We start from the raw sequence: 24,838 nt of genomic DNA, 5'->3' as shown, positions 1-24,838 counted from the left end.
CTGGCAATGAGTTTTGTTATACATATGCAGTGGCAGAATTGTATACTACACAAGCTCCACCCACAGCAATGTTATTCTGGTTTTCTTTGGTACTCCCTCATATTTTTCTGGTGTGCTTGTGTGGTGATATTTAACACAAAAATAAAAAGTGCAATGTGTAAGGAGGATGCTAGGGAGCACTATTTTCCTCTTTAGGAAGTTGAGTGCTGACAATTTTAAGCTGTATGTTGTTTCTGTAATCTACACAAAAATCAATAGTAAATAACTTGTCTGGGAATGAACTACTTTGGATATACCAAGGCACAGATTAGTTTGTGAAACTAACAGAAAATACACACTCAACAATTTGCCTCACTCTGCTTGATCTTCTCCCTGTAACCTTTTTTAAAATGTAGTACAGCACGCCATCAGATACATTACTTTATAATTTTAATCTTTGATATCTCACACAGTATCATTAGCTTCTAAAATTTCATTGCATTATATTATACTTGTCTAGTACATTATGTACTTAAGTCTCCATATGTGGTGACATTAGCTGTTAAGAATGTCATAATTTTGCCTGTGCTATAGAAGTCACGTATATTACATTATTTTATAAATGGTGACCGCAACTTAAGAATATGTGAGAATTTTCCTGCACTGTATTTAGACACCACTATGAACTGTTAATGATAGTAGCAGAGGAAAGAATAGAAGAGTAGTGGGAGATTATGGGTTTGGTAGTAGGAGCTGAGAGGAGAAAGACTGAGTTTCAGCTAGAGACTACACTGTTCAAAAATCACAAAAGGTGGTGATACACCAGAAAAAGGCTTGGAGGTAATGGACCATTCCAGCCGGACTACGTATTGGTCATACTGACTCTGAAATCGGGTGCTGGACTGTGAAGTGTACAGTTTAGTACAACCCCCCCACCCCCCTCCCTGCGGGTCTGGAAGTTAGAATAGGCCCAAGGTATTCCTGCCTGTTGTAAGATGCGACTGCAATGAGTCTCTCACTTTTTGGCCCTAAGAGTTAATGTCCCGTTCTATGGTTTGACCTGCCACTTTCCAAATTCCACGGAAGTTCTCTTTAGATTCAATCTCCTGAGTCTCTTATCATGGCTTTGCATTTCCACCAGCAATTAAACTATTTGGGTGAGGACACTTTCGGGGTATTTCATCTTCTTCCATTGTCTCCTGTCCTCTTTCGCCCCCATGACAATATTTGGTTTCTCTGCACCCAATATCTATCATGGTAGCCAGTCCATTGTGGTGGGGCCATCCTGAATCCATTTGGTGGTAGCCCCCAGGCAACACAGGGATCGCACTGCTCATGCCTGAGCTGTAAACTCCACACATATGCCCAGGAGTAGATGCCTGTCTTCGTGAGGCATCTGGACTCCTGGCAACAACCATCATGCCAGGTGGTCTTCGCTGTGGCTGGGTGGCACCCGTGGAGAGACCCCGATTGGAGTGGGTGGCATCAGGGCGGGTGACCTGCAATGAAGCAGCCTGTCATTTCTTGCTGGTGACTGAATGGCACCAGCAGTCTCTAAGAAGGGAAAGATACAATACAATGTTGACAGATAGGACCCTAAATCGTTTCCCTCCCTAGCAACACCTTGGGAGGAACATAGGGCTTCAGAGTAACGGGATCCTTATTCACAATGTTATTTAGTTTGCAGCAGAACTGATGGGTACTCCTTTCTGGAAACGAAGTCTGTATTTTTTTGAGCATCTGGAGGATAAGTGTGGTTAAGTGACAGCACTGTACAAAATGTGCAATGGTCGGTTTTGATTCAGATAGCATCCCCAACCCAGTTCTGGGCATTTCTCGCCTGTGACAAGCTGGCTGACACTCCTGATTCAGTCACTCCCCACAAAAGCCTCAATATGGTCGGGGGAATTATTTTTCATTGTGACCTCCTGTTACAGTCGGATGATGAACTAATTGCCAATTTAGTACGGTGGGATGTTCATTTCTTCTGACGCATTTACAGGGGACCCAAAGACAATAGGGTTGCCACTGGTGCCTTCATCTTGGCCTTTGAGGGTGATTCATTACCTGAAAATGTTAAGGTGATGGTTTACCAATGTGACACCAAACCCTATGCCACTCCCCCCTATGCAGTGCTTTAAGTGCTGGAAATCTGGGCACATGTCCTCCCAGCGCCATTCCAGCACCACATGTAGAGGCTGCGGACATTTGCTGCGTCCGAATTCTCCATAGGTGCCTATGTGAACTGTGGACAGCATCACTCCCCCTGCTCACTGGACTGCCCAGTACTCCAAAAAGAGTGCAAAATTCTGGACTAAAAGACCCTGAACAGGCTATCTTTCCACAAGGTTCATATGCTGCTGCCATGATGGTGTCGCCATCAATGATGCCGTTACGCCCATCCTCTAAGATTGCTCCAGTGGGCCCTCAGGGCCACCCATCCTCCTCCCCCATCCAGTTGACTGGGTTAAATCTCCTGCTGCTCCCAGAGCTTTCTACTTTGGCAGCATCCCTCCCCCCCCCCCCCCCCCCAAATGCTGGGGACATCAGTTTCCTCCCCCCACCCCTCCCCAGCCAGAGAAGCAATGGCCGCCTCCTCCTTCGGCTCATCTTATGCAGTAGTAGTCCCTTTGGACTCTACCTTCGTCGGCCATCCCCCCCACCCCACCCCCACCCCCACCCCCTCCCCCATCCCTTTCTGTGAGTGGTCGAGCAGACACCAGCCAGTGGTTGAAAGAGGCACTGGGTGCTGGTTGGAGGGCTTCAGGGTCTTCCTCTGTCCCTGAAGCTACTTCCGAGGAGCCCTCCCAGCAAGCCCCTAAGGAGTGGCGAAAGGGCAAAACATCAAGGAAGAAGTCCATGAAGAAATGGGAACCCCCAGTGGCACCTACATCAGCACTCCCCCACGGCTCTGTGTCCAAGGATAAGGTGGAGATTCTGGCATCCCCTAAAGATCTAGATCTCCATGACAATGCAGATTCAATGGTACTGGATGCCAACACTCAGCCAGTGGCAACAGATGATACTGAAGCCTAATTTGCCTCCTTGGTCACTCCATGCCAGCCCAGATGAAAGTAAGTCTTTCTCCAGTGGAACTGTGATGCTTTTTTCTCCCACCTGGCTGAGTTACGGCAACTCTTAAGCAGTAGACCCACCTTTTGCATTGTCCTTCAAGAGACCTGGTTTCCCACAGTGCGGACCCCCACCCTTCATGGCTGCCGGGGGTACTACAAAAACCGTCCTGCCTGTGACACTGTCAGGTGGAGTATGTATTTCTGTCCTTATCTCTGTAGCACACCTGTGCCGCTTCAAACACCTTTGGAAGCTGTGGCTGTCAGGGTGAAAACACAGGAAATCACCATCTGTAACATCTATCTTCCTCCAGATGGTGACACACCACTCCATGTTTCGGCTGCACTCATTTTGCAACTCCCCCCACCTTTTCTGCTTCTGGGTGATTTTAATGTCCATAAACCTTTGTGGGGTGGAACCAAGGTTAATGGCTGTGGCAAAGATGTTGACCTACTAACTCACCTTCTCATTTGCCTCCTAAATACAGGTGTCCCGACACATTTCAGTATGGCACATGGCACGTATTCGGCAATTGATCTCTCGATTTGCAGTCTTGGCCTTCTCCCATCTATCCACTGGAGAGCAAATGATGAATTGTGTGGTAGTGACCACTTTCCACTCTTCCTGTCCCTACCACAGTGTCCCTCATCTCAACATTTGCCCAGGTGGGTGTTTCCCAAGGCTGACTGGAACACTCTCACATCTGCTACCAACACTGAGTATCCGTTGCATGCCACCATTGATGAAGTGATCCATGTCGTCACTAAGAGCATTGTTACCACAGCTGAATCGGCAATCTCTCATTCCTCCGGTTGCCCCCGGTGGATGTCGGTGCCTTGATGGTCACCGGAAATCGCTGTGGCCATTAGAGACCATAGGCAGGCCCCGCCGTAATAAGTGCCACCCCTCCCTGGAGAACCTTATCGCCTTCAAACAGCTCAGAGCACAGGTTCGCCTCCTCATCAAACGAAGAAACCAGGGGTGTTGGGAACAGTCTCCACCATTTGAACATGAACCTCCCCCTCCCAGGTTTGGATAAAGCTCCGCCGACTTAACGGCTATCGGCACCCACCAGGTGTACCTGGAATTTCCAAAAGTGGAGCTGTATCTTCCGACCCAGATGTAATTCCAGAGCATCCTGCTGAGCATTATGCTTACTTCTATGTGTCAGAGAACAGAGGGTGGAGTGACAATGCCTCCTTTGCTCCATGCCAGCCTGAGCTTTATAATGCCCCATTCAGTGAGTGGAAATTTCTCAGTGCCCTTGCCAACTGTCCTGACACATCCCCGGCCCAGATTGCATCCATTCGCTAATGCTGAAACATCTTTCAGCAGATTCCCAACACCGCTTCTTTACTGTCTTCAACCGCATATGAAACGATGGCGAATTCCCATTGCAATGGTGGGAAAGTGTCATAATTCCAGTACTAAAGCTCAGGAAGACATCATTAGATGTCGACAGCTATTGTCTGATCAGCCTCAGCAACGTTCTGTGCAAGCTGCTTCAATGTATGGTGAGCCAACAGTTGTGTTGGCTTCTTGAGTCTCCAAACCTTCTGGCTCTGTCCCAGGGCAGTTCTCATAAAGGACGCCCCGCCATCGACAACGTGGTGTATCTGGAGTCTGCCGTTTGATCAGCTTATTCCCAGCGACAACACCTTATTGCCGTCTTTATCGATCTCATGAAGGCCTACGATACCACTTGGCGACACCACATCCTCGCTACTCTGCATGAATGGCGTCTCTGGGCCCACTCCTGATTTTTATACGGACTTTGTCACACTCCAGTCACAGAGTTCGTGTCGGTGCTTCCCATAGTGCACCCCCATACACAAGAGAATGCGGTCCCACAGGGCTCTGTCCTGAGTGTCCCACTCTTTTAAATTGCTGTGAATGGTCTCACATTAGCATTAAGATCACCAGTCTCTCCCCTCCTATATGCTGACGATTTTTGTATTTCATTCTGATCCTCTTCTAGTGCTGTGGCTGAACGTGACTGCAGGGAGCTATACGGAAGACACAGTTGTCGGCCCTCACTCATGGCTCTGTTTTTGGCTGCCAAAACTTGTGTGATGCACTTCTGTCATCGTCATACCATCCACCCCAATCCAAAACTTTAGACCAACTATTAGATGTAGTGGAGAATTACCGCATTCTGGGACTGGTCTTCAATGCCTGCTCAAGTTGGCTTCCCCATCTTTGTCAGTTTGTCAAGTGCTGGCGACACTTGAATCTTATTCGATGCCTGAGCAACACCAATTGGGGTGCTGATTGTCGTACACTGCTGTAGCTATACCAAACCCTGGTATAGTTCTGTGTTGATTGTGGAGTGTGGTGTATGGTTCAGCAGCCCCCTCTACACTGGGTCTACTAGACCCTATCCGCCACTGTGGAGTTTGCCTTGCGACGGGAGCCTTCTGATCTAGCCCCATGAACAGCATTTTTGTGGAAGCTGGCATTCCTCCATTGCAGCTCTGGCGGCAACTATTGCTCACAAATTATACCATTCACATACATAGTTCGCCTCGCCATCAAAATGACCATCTTCTTTTCCCCAACACAGCAGTCCATCTCCCACAACGGCGGCCCAGAACTGGGAATCCCTTCACCATCCGTGTCGGGTCACTTCAAGAGCTAGACGCTTCCTCTCTTACTACCTTTCCTGCAGGCCCACTACTAAACACCTCCATGGTCCATACCTTGGCCACAGCTTCAGGTGGACCTAGTGCAAGGCCCCAAATGCTCAGTTCCACCTGGGGCCCTCCGTTGGCATTTTCTCTCTCTTCTCGGCAAGTTTGATGGCTCAGAAATAACCTACACTGATGGATCACTGGACGACGGTCTTGTTGGCTATGCCTATGCTCATGTTGGCCATACTAAACAATGCTCCTTGCTGGATGGCTTCAGCGTTTTCACTGCAGAGTTGGTTGCCATCTATCGCACTCTTGATCATATCTGCTCCTGCTCTGGTGAGTCCGTCATTTGTAGTGACTCCTTAAGCAGCCGACAACGAGAAGTACTTCCCTACCCTTCCTTTGGTACTGTTAATCCAGGAGTCTTTTTGCCCTCTACACCAGTGGACACTCAGTGATGTTCATTTGGACCCCAGGACATTGTGGCGTTCGCTGTGTTATTCAGTGGTTTGGTATTTAACTAATTTGTAAATGGAAATGATGATCTTATTTTATTACATTGAGTAATTACTAAATAATTTTTCTCCCAGCTAAAGATTGTATCAAGTTGCTAAAGAACTCCAAGTTAACGTCGTGTTAAAGTGTTGTCTGTAAGTTGTGTAAGTGTCACTAAATCACAGTTCATACAATGGATTCTATACAACTATGGATTATGATGGAAACAGTTATCTTTATCAAAATGATAATTAAAACCACCGAATATCAGCCGCGCACAACACTGACGTACGTTACCTGAAACAATATTCTTTGCAACTCGTGCGTAATTAATTTCGGCTCCATACATCAGCTAGAAAAGTTTGTTATAACGATCGTGCTATGAGCACTGTTTTTAAAGAACCAATCTGATTCGAATCATTTTCATTAAAATGAGTTTGGAACCACCGGTGCACATCTATTTTTACACATTTGTATTACATTCGGCATTTATGTCTGCAGAGTTGCGTAATTTTAATTTGCCGCTGAGAATTGTTAAGATGGCGGCAGACAATTGATAGAGACTTTCTATTGTTAGACCAAATAAGTAAGTATTTGAAATGATTATTAAATTCTATAAACTATACTTTCACATTGTGCACTATTTAGACCTCATCAAGCAAACATTTGATTTGTTTCTAAGGAAAACACAGACAAAAAACGCGATACAAATCGCTATAATCATTGGCTGCGCTCGTTGCAGCGGAAAGAAATACTTAACACAGATAATGCTTACTGAGAGAGGAATTAAAGTTACAAATAATTATTCACTTATTTACATAATAATAATGAACTCTATTTTCAAGAAATAATTAACAAATAATTACAATTTCTTAACAGACCTCAGTTCGATATGCGTCCGCAACTTACAAAAGCCAACCAACAAAAGGTAAAAACAAAGGAAGACAAATGCAGATCATAAAAGGAATTTAAAATTATCATTGTCTTTGTATGATACACATCGATATGTCCAATTATATCATAGAATATTATATAAATAATTAATATTTATAAGTTTTCACTGTTTTTTCATACGTTGAATAGATAATGTTTATAACTGTTAGAGGCCCAAGGTATTCCTGCCTGTCGTACGAGGCGACTAAAAGGAGTTTCACATGTTTCAGCCTTTATGTGATGGTCCCCTGTAGGGTTTGACCTCCACTCTTCAAAATTTTCCTGAAGAGCGAGCCAATTGGGGAAGGGTGCCTTACATGGTGCATCATGTCTATTGTGCGTTGAGATCTTTAGCCCAGTTTCTCATCGTCACATTGCAGTCCTGCCCATTCTCCATCTCTTGGGTGTGGACACGTTCTTGGGTGCGTTTTCCACCATGTGCTATGCAGTGTCTATTTCTGCGTCGACTATGACCATGGACTACTTTGCACCTGACATCCAGCACAGTAGCCACTCCATTGTGGTGGGGCCGCCATGTACCCTGTTGGTTGTAGCCTCCCGACGACACAGGGATCACTCTGCTGATGCCTGTGCCGTTAACTCCACATGTATGCCAAGGGGTAGATACCCATCCCCTGGGGCATCGGGACTCCCAGCAACGGCCATCCTGCCAGGTGGCTTTCCTGCGGCTACGTGGTGCCCGTGGGGAGGGGCCCTGGTCAGAGTGGGTGGCATCAGGGTGGATGACACGCAATGAAGTGAAGTCCATCTCTTGCTGGTGGTGAAACACCAGCAGTCTCTAAGCCATCATGAGCTCAATTCAACCCACAGAAGCATGACCCTAAATCCATCATGGGAGGAACATCAGGCTAAGGATGGCAGCGGACAACATTTGCCGTGATACCTTGTATGTTCGAAAGCTGATGGGAATCTTTCATGACGATGAGGCCTCAGTTTTTTGTTGAGCATTTAGAGGACAAGTTTGGGAAGGTGGAGGGCTTGTCCAAAATGAGATCTGGGTCAATCTTGATCAAAACACCATTCTCTGCCATCAAAACACAATCCTCTGCCCAGTCACAGGAGTTACTAGCTTGTGACAAGCTGGGGATGTTTCTGTAACCATCATGCCCCATAAGAGCTTAAATATGGTTCAGGGTATCATATTTCACAGATACCTTCTTTTGCAGTCCAACGATGAGCTGCCCTCCAGTTTAGAGTGGCGAGGTGTAAATTTTGTCTGGCGTGTCCACCAGGGTCCGAAGGATAATCAGGTTGCCACCGGTGCCTTCATCTGGGCCATCTAGGGGTGACACGTTGCCTGAGAAGGTCAAGGTGATGGTCTACCGGTGTGATGTAAAGCCCTATATCACTCCCACGATGCGATGCTTTAAGTGCTGGAACTTCAGCCATATGTCTTCCCACTGAACTTCCAGTGTCACATGCTGAAATTGCGGGTGCCCATCTCATCCCAATACTCCATGTGATCCACCTCCCATCTGTGTCAACTGCAGAGGGCACAATTCGCCTTGCTCGCCTGACTGCAGGATTCTCCAGAAAGAAAGGAAAATCCAGGAGTAAAAAACCCTGGACAGACTGACCTACACTGAGGCTAAGAGAAAATTTGAACACCTGCATCCTGTGTGTAAGACATTGTCTTACGCCGCCGCTACAAAAGTTCTGGCACCATCAGCTCTGCCAACCCACCTCTCAGTTGGAAGACTAAACCTGCCCCCTTAATGGTGGGGAGTTTTCCTCCCTGTTTCTCCTATACTACCTACTTTGGGAGCAACATCCGCCACCTTCGGGGACATCCGTCCCCACTTCTAAGCCAGAGAAGCATAAGCCTTCTTCGGCTTCTCTTGCTAGGAAGGGGTCCCCTTGGATCACTCCCTTCCCAGGTTTCTTCTAGTGGGAAAGACGACACATGCCAGTGACTGAAGAGCCCAAAAGCAGCTGGACGCAGGGCTTCACGCTCATCCTCAGTCCCGGAGACTGAGCTAGTGAAGTCCTCCCAGCAAGGGAAACCCAAGGAGCAGCAAGACAGATCCAAAAAGAACACCCCTAAGACCAAGGAAATTGCAGTGACACCCACACCCACACCACCACCACCACCACCACCACCACCTAAAAGCTCTGTGGCTGAGGATGGGGTGGAGATTTTGGCGTCCACTGAGGACCTAGCTCTTGCCAGACCCTCAGAGACCATGGATATAGACTGCTCACGCAATAAATCGGTGACAGCAGGTGACTCCGAGGTGTAAACTGCCTCATTGAATGTTCCATGCCTTCCCAGTCTCACAATGTCATCCTCCAGTGGAATTGCAGCGGCTTTTTCACTGCCTGGCAGAGCAATGGCAACTATTAAGCTTTACACCTGCTATCTGCATTGCCCTCCAGGCAACCTGGTTCCCAGCAATGTGGACCCCTGTTCCCTGTGGCTATAAGGGATATTGCAGGAACTGTAGCATAGTGAACATGTGCCCCTTTAAACCCCTTTTGAAACTGTGGCTGTCAGAATGACGACACAGGAAATAACTGTCGGCAATGTATATCCTCCTCCAGATGTGCAGTACCCCTGTATATATTAGCTGCACTGATTGATCAACTCCCTAAACCTTTCCTGCCTTGGAGAGATTTTAACACCCATAACCTGTTGTGGGGTGGTACCATGCTTACTGGCAGAGGCAGAGAAGTTGAAACTTCACTGTCGCAATTCAACCTCTGCCTCTTAAATACTGGGGCAGCCACACATTTCAGTGTGGCTCATGGTAGTTACTCAGCCATTGATTTATCAATTTGCATCCCAGGACTTCTCCCATTTATCCACTGGAGAGCACATGATGACCTGTGGTAGTGACCTCTTCCCCATCTTCCTGTCACTGCTCAGCATCAGGCACACAGATGCCAGCCCAGATGGCCTTTGAACAAGGCAGACTGGGGAACTTTCACCTCTGCTGTCACCGCTGAATCTCCCCCACACGGTAACATTGATGTGATGGTTGAGCAGGTGACTAGCACAATAGTTTCTGTGGCAGAAAATGCGATCCCTTGCTCTTTAGGGTGTCTGAGGTGTAAGGCAGTCCCTTGGTGGTAGCCAGAAGTCACTGAAGCAATTAAGGAGCGTCAGCGAGCTCTACAGCGGAATAAGCGGCACACTTCCGTGGAGCACCTCATAGCTTTTAAACAGCTACGTGCCCGTGTTCACTACCATTGGGTGTCACACATCACCTTCCCAAGTCTGGGCAAAGATCAAACATCTTTCCGGGTACGAGACCCCAATAGTTGTGCCCAGTGTTACCATAAATGGTGAGTTACATACTGACGCAAATGCGATGGCTGAGCACTTTGCTCGAGCTTCTGCATTGGAGAACTACCCCCCTCCCCCCAGTCTTTCTCACACTCAGTGGCTGGAAGGGAACGTCCTCTCATTCACTACACGCTGCAGTGAATCCTATAACGCCCCATTCACAGAGTGGGAGCTCCTCAGTGCCCTTGCACATTGCCCTGACACAACTCCTGGACCCACATCCACAGCCAGATGAGTAAACATCTCTCATCAGAATAAAAGCGACATCTTCTCGCCATCTTCTACCGGCCCTGGTGCGATGGTGTCTTTCCATCTCAATGACAGGAGAGCACCATCATCCTGGTGCTCAATCCCGGTGGAAACCTGCTTGATGTGGATAGCTATCGGCCCATCAGCCTCACCAACGTTCTTTGTAAGCTGCTGGAAAGTATGGTATGTTGGTGGTTGATTGGGTCCTGGAGACAGGTGGCTTGCTGGCTCCATGTCTGTGCGGCTTCCGCCAGAGTCGCTCTACCATTAATAATCTTGTGTCCATATAGTCTGCCATCCGAACAGCCTTTTCCAGATGGCAACATCTGATTGCCGTCTTTTTTGACTTCTGTAAAGCATACGACACGACTTGGCGACGACATATCCTTGCCACATTGTATGAGTGGTGTCTCCCGGGACCACCCCAATTTTTATCCAAACTTCCTGTCGCTCCGTACTTTCCATGTCCAAGTTCGTGACTCCCATCTTCAAGCCATATCCAGGAGAATGGAGGCCCGCAGGGCTCTGTATTGAGTGTCTCTCTATTTTTAGTAGCCGTTAACTGTCTAGCAGCAGCTGTCGGGCCCTCTCTCACCTTTTCTGTATGCAGACGACTTCCACATTTCGTACTGCTGCTGTCATGACAGAAAAAATCGGAGTAGATGTGAATGACATTGGATCTAGTACCTGTCTCTTCAGTTTTTGCAAGAATTCCAACCAAATAAGGCAGAAGTGATAGATAACATACCTTCAGAATTTCTAAAATCTTTGGGGAAGTGACAACCAAACGATTGTTAAAGTTAGTTAAAATCAAACACTGGAAAGTCCAGGTTGAAATATTATCATGAAAAGATAGACTGCTAATACCATAAAGGTGACACATTGAGTTGCAAACAGGCACAGTGGAAAGATGTTGACCACTGAGCTTTCAGCCAAAGCCTTTTCCAGAAAGGGAAAAACACACAAACACACATGCACACATGACCACTATTTCTAGCCGCTTCAGGTTGACTGGAGCTAGCAGTCATGAGTAAGGTATGTTTGTTTGACTATGTGAATTTGTTCCCCCCTCTCCCCTTTGTCCCCCTCCCCCCCTTTTTTTGACCCCCCAGGGGGTCCACAACTCTTTTGTGGATACGTACGTGGCGAGCACGGGGCCCCAAGCTATTGCAGCCTTCTTTCTCTCCAGGGCTGCATTTCCTTCCCCTTCCCCTTCCCCTCCTTGCTCCTTTCCCCTCACCCTCTCCTCTCCCTCTCTTGGTGTCCTTGCTTATGTTGGCCCCGTTATCCTCCTGGTTCTGTTGGTTTTAAAATTCGGCTTTGTTGCATAATCATCTCCTCCTTTTGGCATTCCTTGGTCCCCCTCTGGGGTTTGACCTCCATTACAAAATTTATCCTCCGTAGTGTGAGCCATTTGGGGAAGAGCACCTTACCTAGTGTCTCCAACGTGCGCCCGCCTAGTATATTCCACCTTCTCTTTCACGTCGTTGTCTGATGCTAGGGTGCGTAGCCAGCACGGTAACCAGCCCATGTGGTGGGGTCGCTATGTACCCTTTTGGTTGAGCCCCCTGAACACACAGGGATCACACTTCTGATACCTGAGCTGTGACCTCCTCATGCATGCCTTGGAGTGGTTGCTCGTCATCCTGGAGCATTGGAACTGCCGGCAATGGCCGCCGTGCCAGACAGCCCTTGCTGTGGCTGGGTGGCGCCCGTGAGGAGAGCCCCTGATCGGAGTGGGTGGTATCAGCACGGACGCTATGCAAATGAAACGCATACAGGTCCAGGACTCTGGCCGTTCTTCTGTGGCCATCTCTCTGCGTGGAACTGATTCCTCAAGTGCTGCATCTCTTGCCCCTTTGGCCTTCCCTTCCATGGCTACCCCCTGGGAAGAGGGTCAGGCCCGTCGGCTAGGGGCAAAACCTTTCCCCCATTATCTAGTTTGCACAAGGACTGATGGAGATACTTTCACCAGTGTCAAACCTTTATTCTTTGTGGAACACATCGAAGACAAGTTTGGCGAAGTGGACTCGCTGAGCAAGATGCGGTTGGGTTCGTTGCTGATAAAAACTGCTTCAGCTGCCCAATCTGTGGCCCTTCGTGCCTGTAACCATCTTGGTACAATTTCTGCGTCCATTACCCCCCACCAGTCTCTAAATGTGGTACAAGGTGTGATTTTTTTCACAGGGACCTCATCCTTCAAACTGATGAACTTCGGGACAATCTCGGACGGCGGAGTGTTCACTTTGTTCGGCGTATTCAGAAGGGTCCTAAAGACAATCGCATTGATACTGGTGCCTTTATCCTGGCCTTTGAAGGGGATACCCTCCCTGAGAAAGTTAAGATTATGGTTTATCGGTGTGATGTGAAGCCGTACATCCCACCTCCTATGAGGTGTTTGAAGTGCTTGCGTTTTGGCCACATGTCTTCCCGCTTTTCCCAGGCCACTCTCTGTGGTGACTGTGGACGTCCACTCCATGAGGAGAGTCCCTGTGTTCCCCCTCCTTCATCTGTAAATTGTCATGGTAGTCATTCTCCACGTTCACCAGATTGCCCAGTATAAAAGAAGGAAAAAAAGATACAGGAGTCTAAGTCCCTCGCGTTTAACCTACACAGAGGCCCGTAAGAAATATACACGTCTTCACCCTGTGTCCAATACATCTAGTTACACCTTGGTTACATCTTCACCCCTTCCTCCCATTCCTTACCCCCATCCTGGACCCCTCTCCTCCCCCCTCCCCTGCGGCTCCCACACCTTCTCCTCTGGGTGCTGCTCCCCCTCCCCAGCCGGAGAAGTGTCCCACTCCTTCAGCATCTGCCCCAGGATGCCCCTTCCCGGCACCTTCCAGGCCAAAGGTCTGCTGCCGTGTGACGACCGCGAGAGACGCGGTCTGTCGGCCCCCAGGTTGCCCGGTCTCTTTCTGTTCCTGATCTTTCTGCTGCTGGCTCCTTTATGCCACACAGCCCTCCTCGATCTCAGCCTGAACAGAAGAAACATAAGACCCAGGACAAAGAGCCTCTGGTGTCACCGGAGGTCCCTTCCCCGACTTCACAACTGGATTCTGACCTGTCATTCATGAATGTCGCCCCCTCCTTGTCGGTGACGGGTGGGGACCTGGTGGTATGACTGGCTTTAGCGTGTTCAGCCCCCATTTAAATCATTGTTCTGTGGTTCTCCAAGGGAATTGTAATGGATACTATCGTCACCTTCCGGAATTGAAATCCCTTCTTTCTTCTTCCTCTGCAGCTTGTGTGGTTCTCCAGGAATCTCATTTTACTGATGCTCGCTCACCGACCCTCCATGGGTTCAGTGTTTTCTGTTGAAATCGGGTCGGACCCCTGCGGGCTTCTGGTGGCGTTTGTACATTTGTCCGTACAGACATTGCTAGCACGTGGATTCCTCTTCAAACTACATTGGAAGTTGTTGCTGTTAGGGTCCACCTAGACTCTGCGGTCACAGTTTGCAATCTTTATCTCCCTCCTGACAGGACTGTTACACCTGCTGCCTTAACTGCCCTTCTTCAGCAACTTCCTCCTCCCTTCCTCCTCCTTGGGGATTTTAATGCTCATCATCCTTTGTGGGGCAGTGCCTTTCCATCTAGACGAGGTCTTCTTATAGACCAATTTATTGCAGACCACGACCTGTGCCGCCTTAATGATGGCTCCCCTACTCATTTCAGTGCCGGTCCATGGTACCTTTTCTGCCATTGATCTTTCTCTTTCTTCTCCCTCTCTCCTCCCTTCATTACACTGGTCGCCACACGACGACCTTTGTGATAGTGACCATTTCCCGTTGATTATCACGCTCCCTTCCCGCTCCCTGATGGACAGGTTACCTCGTTGGTCTTTCCACCGTGCCGATTGGCCTCTCTACACTGCACAGGTCGTTTTTTCTCCCTCTTTGTCAGGTAGTATTTATGACGTCCTACGTGACGTGTCTGACGCGATTGTTCGCGCTGCTAGCCTTGCTGTCCCGCGCTCATCTGGACCATTTCGTCGTCGGCAAGTCCCGTGGTGGAGTACGGCCATTGCCACTGCCATCTGTGATTGCCGTCGAGCTTTGCAACACTTTAAGAGGCACCCATCTGTAGCCAGCCTTACTACCTTCAAACGCCTCTGCGCTAAAGCCCGTTATTTAATCAGACAGAGCAAGCAGATATGTTGGGAACGATTCGTTTCTTCCCTTGGTTCTACTGTCCCTCTGTCACGGGTATGGGCTACACTTCGCTCTCTCCAAGGTTGCCATCGGCAGTCCACCCTCCCAGGCCTTCACCTCCCAGGCCTTCACCTCCCAGATGGCCTTTGTATAGACCCATTAGTTCTTGCAGAACATTTTGCGACCCATTTTGCTGTGGCATCAGCATCAGTCTCCTATCCGGCTACTTTCCTTCGCCAGAAACAGCGGGCTGAAGCTTCCCCCTTATGTTTTACCCCTTGTGAGTCAGAATTTTACAACAAACCTTTTACTGAATGGAAATTTCTTTCTGCTCTATCTTCTTCTCATGATACAGCCCCTGGCCCAGATTCCATTCATAACCAACTGCTTCAACATCTCAGTGCTCCACAACGGCAACATCATCTTTGGGTGTTTAACCGTATCTGGCTCCAGGGTGACTTCCCTTCTCAGTGGGAGGATAGCATCGTGGTTCCTGTCCTTAAGCCTGGTAAGAACCCCCTATCTGTTGACAGCTATCGGCCAATTAGTTTGACCAATGTTGTTTGTAAGTTACTTGAACGGATTGTAGCCCATCGGCTCAATTGGGTCCTCGAATCTCAGGATCTATTGTCCCCTTACTAGTGTGGCTTTCGAGAGGGATGGTCTCCAATCGATCATTTACTTCGCTTGGAATCCGCAGTTCGGCAGGCTTTTTCCCAGCACCGCCATTTGGCTGCGGTGTTTTTTGACCTTCGCAAGGCCCTTGACACTGCCTGGCGCCATCACATCTTACTCACCCTTCATCAGTGGGGTCTTAGGGGCCCACTCCCAATTTTTATCCCCCAGTTCCTGACCCATCGGTCATTCAGAGTTCGAGTTGGAACTGTTTTTAGTTCTCCACGGACCCAGGAGACGGGCATCCCACAGGGTTCTGTCTTGAGTGTTCTTCTTTTCCTCATTGCTATCGATGGACTTGTGGCCTCTGTCGGTCCTTTGGTCGCCCCTGCCCTGTATGTGAATGATTTCTGCATTTGGGTTAGTTCCTCCTCGATGCCATCTGCAGAACGGCAGCTCCAGGGAGCTATACGGCGTGCCTCTGCATGGACCCTCTCACACGGGTTTCAGTTCTCTCCTTCAAAATCGCGGGTGGTCCACTTCTGTTGCCATACTACGATCCACCCTGATCCAGAGCTCTATCTTGATGCATGACGATTGCCTGTGGTCCCACAGTTTCGTTTCCTGGGGCTTCTTTTTGACAACAAGCTCACTTGGTTGCCCCATATCAGACATCTGAAGGTAAGATGTTTCCGTAAACTCAATGTCCTTCGCTTCCTTGCCCACTCCACTTGGGGTGCGGACCGTTCCCTCCTCCTCCATCTTTACCGTGCTCTAGTTCTGTCTCGCTTGGACTATGGTTGTCAAGTTTATGGTTCAGCTGCTCCTTCCATACTGCACGTGCTGGATCCAGTCCACCATCGTGGTATCCGTTTGGCCACCGGTGCCTTCCCTACTAGCCCTGTTGATAGTCTCTTAGTTGAAGCTGGGATCCCCCCCCCTTTCTGTTCGGCGGTCGCAGCTTCTGGTGTCTTATGCACTTGCTATCCATTCCTCTCCCACTCATCCTTCCTATTCTATACTGTTCCCAGACCACGGACATCGCCCACCCAACTCCCATCCTCGGCGGGCGCGTTTACCAGTTGGGCTCCACCTTGCGTCTCTTTGCCGTGATTTTCAGCTTCCTTCTTTGTCCTGTCTTCCTCGCTCCCTCCCCTCCACCCCCCCCCCTCCCCCACCCCCCTTGGTTAGTTCCTCGGCCTCGAATTCAGATGGATCTGAAAGATTCCATCCCTCGCTGGTGTTCCGTTCCTTTTTCCGCCAAATTTTATGGGAGTTTCGGGATGCTGTTGTTTTTTACACTGATGGCTCTAAATCTGCTGATCATGTGGGGTATGCCTTCACGTCCTCTGTTGGAATGGAAAAATCATCTGCTGCCACCTATATGTGGGGTGTTTACTGCGGAATTGATGGCAATTTCCCAGGCCCTTACCTTTATTAAACAGTCCCAACACAACCGCGTTTTGTTATGTACGTACTCGATGAGTGGCCTTCTTGCTATTGAATGGTGTTTTTCGCGCCATCCCTTGGTCTCTGCCATCCATGACCATCTCGCTGATATTCACCGTGCTGCTTGTTCCATTGACTTCCTTTGGGTCCCTGGCCATGTGGGTATCCCGGGTAATGAGCTCGCTGATCATTTGGCTGGGGGAGCAGTCACTTACCCCCCATTTTCTGTAACCCTTCCTGTAGTGGATTTACGGCTTCACATCAAATCCCACTTCGCACAGTCATGGGCCAATTCTTGGGAGGCTACTCCCCTGTTAATAAACTTCGTGCGATTAAGGTGACACCAGGTCCGTGGCTTTCTTCCTTTCGCCTCTCCCGAAAGGACTCGACCACACTGTGTCGTCTCCACATTGGCCATACCAGGCTGACCCATGGTTTTCTTTTGCGTGATGAGCCACCCCCACTTTGTGGTTGTGGAGTCTTCCAGTCAGTAGCCCACATTTTGGTTGACTGCCGCCTTCTTTTGGCTCTGCGTGCTAAGTACAACCTCCCCCCACACTTTACCTTTGATGTTGGCTGACAATTCCCAGATAGTCTCTCTGGTTCTCGGTTTCCTCCGGGAAAGTGGTTTTTATTCTCAGTTTTAAGGTTTTTAATCCCTCTCTGGTGTTGGGGCAGGGCGGTGAGTGTTTGGGTGTCTCCCACTGTAAGCCGTGTTTGGAGATTCCTGACTCACCTCCCTGACCGAGCTCCTCTTTTCTTCCCATTTTAGTCTGTTTTTACCCCCTTTGTTTTTTAGGATTGGTTAGTCTCCTTTTCCCATACGTACTTCTACGTTCTAGCGGTTGCTCCTTTTAAGTCACAGGTGGTCTTGCCTATGCTGCTTCAGCGTAGTGTTGGGTTCGATCTCTTGCTGACTTCCCTCATTTTGTTTTTACCATTGAAAACATGACTGCCCTTTTACGTTTTTAGCCTTTTCCCTTTTATTGTTCTGACTTTCTTGAGATGTCACATTAGCGGAATGGACCATATTTGAAACAAGTGACTGATGACCTTGCTGTTTAGTCCCTTAACCCTCAAACAACCAACCAACCCCTTTTTTTTTTTGAGGAAAGCTTCGGCTGAAAGCTCAATGCAAAAAAATCTTTTTGTTGAGCCTGTCTGCAACTCAGCATCTCATCTTTGTGAGACTGGAGACTTACCATCACACAACTTGAAAAATATCATTCACACACTCTCAAAGAACAGGTAAGTGTGAGAACTATCAAATGATCAACTTAACAGCTCATGCAGCCAAGTTACTAACAAGAATACTATAGAAAAAAAAAATGGAAAAGAAAACTGAGGATCTGTTTGGATGACCACTTTGTCTGTAGGAAAGGTAAGGGCATGAAAGTGGCACTGCTGACGTGCTTGATAATGGAAGCAAAATTACAGAAATATAAACGCTAAAATGATTTTTTCATAGAAAGTGTTTGACAGTGTGAAATGGTGCAAGATGTTACATTTTGAGGATGATAGGAGTAAGGTATAGAGAAAGATGGGTAATATGCGAAAGTATATTAAGGAAGAGGAACAATAAGAATGGGAGACAAAGAACAGTGTTTCACCCCAATAGTTCAATCTACACATTGAAAATGGCACGATAGGAATAAAAAGATTAGAGTGGGATAAAAATTCAGCTGAAAGGATATCAATATGATTTGCAGAGGATATTGCTGTCCTCAGTGAAACTGAAACATTACCAGGACTTGTTGACTGGAATGAATAGCCTGAGTACAGAATATGGAGGGAGAGTAATTCAAAGAAATAAGAAAGTAATGAGAGCAGAAATAAGTTTAGTGACAAAATTAAAATATAAATTAATTATCATGAAGTACACAGAGGAGAAATTCTATCTTAGAAGCAAAATGAGACAAGATGGATGAATCAGAATATAAAACCAGATTAATATAGGCAAAGAGAACATTTCTGGCCAAATGAAGTCTACTAGCATCAAACGTAGGCCTCAGTTTTCAGAAAAAAAAAAAAAAAAAAAATTGAAAATGTACCTTGGGAGCATAGCAGTTAGTTCAGTGAATCATGGAATGTCAGAAAATCTCAAAAGAATCTGTTAGAGATATGGTATTAAGAGGGAAAACTGAGACTGGAATACATGCAACAAATAACTGAGGGCATAATTGTGCAAATGAGTCTGTATTGTATTGTATTGTATTTGTATTGTATTTATTTATTTATCCATCCTGTGGATCACATATTGTACAAAGTACACATGATATAGGACAGGTCATTTTTCTTAACAAATATGTAGTTTGGAGAAAAAAAATAGGCAATGGACTGCCATTTAAAAAATGTACACAAAATTGTTCATTGGTGAATATAGTAACTTCACATACAGAGAATACAAACAATTTAAATGGGGAACTAAGAAACATGTAGGCGATGTAGTGCTACTTTAAATATACACAAATAATCACTGAGATTACAGAATAGTGAAAATGTCAACTGGAAACACAACAGAAGGACAATGTCATTTAAAAACTACATTAAACATGAAATTAACATTGAGATTTCACGGACAATTAAGTTTTAATACTAATAGAAAGTGTACTTGTACAATCAAAAAGTGAGTTAAAAATTTTTGGGAAATGAAACTGAAACATAGTTGTGTATAGTAGAAATTAGGTTATTATTTTGCCTACAGAATGTTTTACTCTAATCACAGTATTTTACAAAGGAACTTTATAATTTTTCATTTCCAGGAATTCTTGTACTGAATAGAAACAGTGCTTTGTCAGAAATGCCCTTAGTTTATTTTTAAATATTTGATCTGGAGCAGTTTTTATTTGTTCTGGAATTTTATTGTGTAATACGACACCCAGATGAGTTATATATTTTTGGTATGATGATGTTCTTGAAAAAATTTGATGGATATTAGATTGCCCTCTGGTATAATGAGTGTGTATATCATTGTTTTGGATTAATTTGCCTGTTCTTGAGAGGTATTCCCTGGTGAATAGGATTGTTTCTTGAATGAATAGGGATGGGATGCTTAGAACATTAAGTTTTATAAATTGACATTTACAGGATTCCAGTGTTTTGAGGCCACAGATTATCCTCAGTGCTCTTTTTTGTAGTTTAAATATATTTGTGCTGCGAGTTGAATTTCCCCAAAAGAGGATTCCATAGCGGAGCAATGAGTGGAACTGCGCATGGTATTCTTGCATTAGTGTGGATTTACTTGTAGTAGATTTTAGTATTCTTAGTCCGTAGCACAATGATGAGAGTTTCTTTGATAAGTTGTTTATATGTGTGTCCCATTTTAAATTTTGTTGGACCCATAGACCCAAAAATTTTGTTGCATTTACATTTTCAATTTTATCATTATTTAACTTTACTTGGATAGTTTTTTGATTGGATGTGGGAATTAGATGGAAGTTGATACATACAGTTTTCCCACTATTAACAATTAGGCCATTTTTGTTAAACCACTCAGTTTTTTCATAGAGTTATCAGATATTGTCTGAAGGGATTCACAGGACTAGATCCAGTCAACACTATGCTTGTATCATCAGCAAACAGGATAGTTTTTTGTGGGCTCGTACGTTCAACAAGATCATCTATGTAAATGAGGAAAAGTAATGGCCCTAGAACAGAACCCTGGGGAACACCATATCTTATTGTTCTTTCCTCCGAGAGGAGAACTCTGTTGTTTATTTTATTCTGTACATTAATATCGTATTGAAGTGATACCTTCTGTCTGCGGTTTTGTAGGTAAGAGCATAGCCAGTTGTGAGCCACACCTCTTATTCCTCTTCTTTCCAATTTAGCAAGCAGTATTTTATGATCTAGTACATCAAAGGCTTTAGAGAGATCTAAGAAGATACCTGCAGCTATATTATGTTGGTCAATTGACTTCAGTATGTGGTCCAACAGTTCAAAAATTGCTGCCTGGGTGGATAAAGATTTACTAAAACCATGTTGTTGAATGCTGATTGGTGCGTGGTTTTTTATGAAATTTATAAGCCTGTCATAAAGTTTTTCCAGGATTTTTGAAAAGATGCTTAATATGGATAATGGTCTATAATTGGATACCAAATCAGGAGAACCTTTCCTTAGTAATGGTGAGACTTTAGCTATTTTGAGAGCATCTGGAAAAATTCCAGTCTTTAATGATTGGTTGTAGATGGTTGATAATGGCTTTACTATATGGGGAGCACACACCTTTAATATGAGGTCAGGTACTTCATCATAGCCACTAGAGATTTTATTGGGTAACAATTTTATTATGTTCCTAATTTCATCAGGGTTTGTTTCATAAACAAACATTGTAGCATTAGTGCTGTTTGACGTATTGGTGAAATTGAAGAACGATACCTTGCAGTTTGCCTGAATGAGATCTTCTGTTAGTGAGGTGAAATATTCATTGAACTTGTTTACAACTGTGTATGGATCTGTGACCTTAGTCATTAAGTGTTAGAGAAATGTTTTCCTTTTTAGGTGTTGAACTACAAGTTTCTTTTTTAATAACTTTCCACATAGCTTTCATTTTGTTTGAAGAGTTTCTTACGAAATTGTCATTCCATAAAAGTTTTGCCTGTCTAATCACTCTAAGATAAGTTTTTTGTAGGCTTTACAATAGTCAGAAAATTCTTCAGTGACTATGTATTTTTTGGAGCAATATTGGAGAAATCTGTTTCTCTCACTAGAAATTTTGATTCCTTTTGTTACCCACGACTTTCTATTGTGATTGCTTGAAGTTTTTGTTTCAAAAGGAAATGCTGTATTAAAGTAATAAAGGAAGGTGTTATGGAAGCTTAAGAACATATTAACAGTTGTTTGCATGTAAACACTGTCCCAATTTTCCTTAGCTAATAGGAAGTTAAAAATCCTAATATTGCCATTTGAGAAGTTTCTTCTTTGAAATACTTTTTTGGGGCTGACTTTACTATTTTCCATGTCAACGCTCAGTAGCTGAGAATCATGGTCACTGTATCCCATGCTCAGTACTTCGCCAGTGAATTTGTAACCAGTATTAGTTATGAAGATTTGATCAATTATTGAATCAGTATGCTCTGTTGATCTTGTTGAAGAGTGTATTGTGGGGATCATATTAAAGGATTTGGTCATGTTTAACAAATCAAGTTTAGCATTACTGTTTTTTGATAAATCAATGTTAAAATCGCCACAAAGTATTATTCTCATATTTAATGAGCTGACACTATTCAGCAGAACTTCTAATTTGGTCATAAAATTTGGAATATTACTACTTGGTGCTCTGTATACATTATAGTGTGAGATGATGATGTTGCCACAAGAGACTAATACATAGTCTGATGACTGATCACTTGGTGGGGAATCAAAAAGATCTTTCATAACATAATAATGAATGGTCAACAGTAATGAACAGCATTTAGTAAAGTTAGTCTGAGTTCCACTTTGAAGAAATTGTATGTATTTTATAAAACTGAAGTCACTTAAGTGTTCAGCCTGTGCTGTGAATACTCTTTCCTTGGATTGCTAGGTCACTGATGGCCCATCGTGTATTTAGATCATTTCTGAAAGGAGCTATCAAAGCAATGGTTTTCACAAAAGCTAAATATAGTAATATTAATACAACTGCATTAAAAAGTGACAGAAAATTGTATCTTATATTTCTTACATCTATAATGTTATAGTTACTGGTTCCTATCAGTCTTTAAGTTCATTGAATGAATATACATTTGTGTGCCAGAAATTTAAATTCCACTTACAATGTTGGAAGCTTTTAGATCAAATCAATTGATCAGAACAAATATAAAGAATATATTGTTAATATTTGCCCTGCACAAGCAAGACATGTTGTGATTTTGTATTACCTATGTCATACTATTCTCAGTACTAACATTCTGTTTAAATGAACATCAACTGCATAGCCTCTTAACTAAATTTCACTGTTAAGAAAGGAGCAAATTGTTCCATAGTACACTATTTTTAATATTTGGTTATATTATGGAACTACAGATTTCTCCACAAAGAAAATTAATTTGCTTCATCCACAGTAATTTTCATCAATGTACACACTCGGAACTGGTACATAAACTTACTATGGTGTGAGGAGAACTGCCTGCTTTAAATATCAATAACAGACATTTGGTGACTGTTGCTTTGAGGCGCAGATCACTGAAGTGTAATTCTCTTATACCAGTAGTAGCAAAATGTTATCTGCATCACAGAATAAGATTGTGGTGTGTCAGCTACATATGGGAGTTCATATATATATGAAGAAGACAAAGAAACAAAGGACTAGGTCCTGAGCCACATCTTGTATTACAGTTTGACAGGTGGATTGAAAGTTTACAGTCTTAACATCTGATTTGTATGTCAGTTTAGTGCTCTGTTTTGGCACACTACTAAAGAAAAGAAATTTTTTAATCTGCAATTTGTTTACTGTCATAAACTGCCACATAATTGCCATAAAATTACCCTAATCAGTGTTTACTAGTAACTTCTCACATACATTATTTCAGTAGATTTTAATCACTGTTCAGTGATTACAAATGCATGTCTTGTAAGGTGAAACAATTTGGTAAAAACCTGAATTTGTGAATATACGTATTGCGTATGATTTAGATCACTTACTAATTTCTTGTACATATGTTAATCACAAATCTAATGACTTGCTAAACTTTTCAGCTATAGAAACATTTAACTGGCCATCTGAAGGAAAAATAGAATTCAAGGATGTCTCCTTGTCATATGACAAAATGAATCCACCAGTCCTCAAAAATCTTTGTTTCACAGTGCAGCCTAAAGAAAAAGTAAGCACATTTTTTGCCAAATTAAGTGTAAATTTCATGCTAAAATTTTATATTTGTTTTAATACAGTCTTATAAAAATTTCCTAACTTCTTATACTTAGAGTTCAAATTGACATTCCAGGCCAGATTTCTTACTGGTTATCCGAAATGAACGTCCATTAACACTGACTGCAACTGAATCACATAATAATCCCTAAGCAGGGAGGGGGGTGGTAATGCAGCAGATGTTTTGCTGGGTGGTCACTGAGCTGTTAAAGATTGAGCAAGCAACTTAGTAAAACGTCAGTGCCTCCAAATAAAAAGGTCACCCTAGAAAGAGAAAGAACATAGTGTGACAATTATGTGGGTGTGTATAGTTACAGAAACTACTATATAAGTTAAAACAGAGGGGGAGAGTAGGGTGGGCAGTGAGTACCATCTACAGTCATTGCCAATAGTTCTGTGATTTTGGATGGCCTTGAATTCATTTAACAGTTATGTTTTATTACCATGGTGGTTTTGTTGCAGTCACAATGCAAAACTGCACTCAATCTACATGGGGAAAGTGAACTTGGGCTTTTAGTGAGCTTTCACTTGTTAGCTATGGTAGTAGCATGGAGGGCACTAATTGGAATGTTGAACACACAGTTCCATCCCTTGTAGACTGGTCATGTGTCCATACTTCTTAAGATTTCCACTTCTTTATGTCCTTGCAAATTGTGTTCATTGCATCTGTGATAAACAGCCCATCTGTAACAGAATTAATAGCATTTTACAGTTTTCTTACTATAGTATATTATCAAAGCAGTTTATAATAATGGTCAATGACCTTTCCAGTTAAATGAATTGATCCACCAAAAGTATAATCTTCCATAATCTGTTTTATTACTGAATGTCAGTTTTAAACTTACTGTCTTTGTCACTCTCTTTCGCTGAACATCTAATACTACTTTGATAGTAAATATTTACAAAAGGGGCTGATATTTTCATTGAAAAGTTCTCTCTATGAACTGCACTTGAATAAAAGTCCATTCAGCCAATAACCCACACACCTAACCATGCCCAATAAAGCAGGGTAGTTGCCCACATGGTTTTCAGACTGTTTTGTTTTAACAGGCATTCAAACCTTTGGTTCTATCTTTAATATACAAAACTGTGCCATCTGCACTGTT

The 24,838-nt window shown here is 44.5% G+C and overlaps 1 protein-coding gene across 1 annotated transcript in view; it reads left to right on the top strand.

Moving 5' to 3' along the window:
* Window positions 1-24,838, top strand: part of LOC126456512 (ATP-binding cassette subfamily C member 4-like) — a 108,439-nt gene that overhangs the window by 64,726 nt on the left and 18,875 nt on the right. The window contains exon 20 of the mRNA XM_050092262.1: window positions 23,564-23,688. Coding sequence (XP_049948219.1) covers window positions 23,564-23,688 — 125 coding nt within the window. The remainder of the gene's footprint in view (window positions 1-23,563; window positions 23,689-24,838) is intronic.

This window comes from Schistocerca serialis, chromosome 2 (genome assembly GCF_023864345.2).
Source record: "Schistocerca serialis cubense isolate TAMUIC-IGC-003099 chromosome 2, iqSchSeri2.2, whole genome shotgun sequence".
Lineage (NCBI taxonomy): Eukaryota > Metazoa > Arthropoda > Insecta > Orthoptera > Acrididae > Schistocerca > Schistocerca serialis.
Note: the sequence above shows the minus strand (reverse complement) of the source record. Positions and strands in the feature narration are given on the sequence as shown.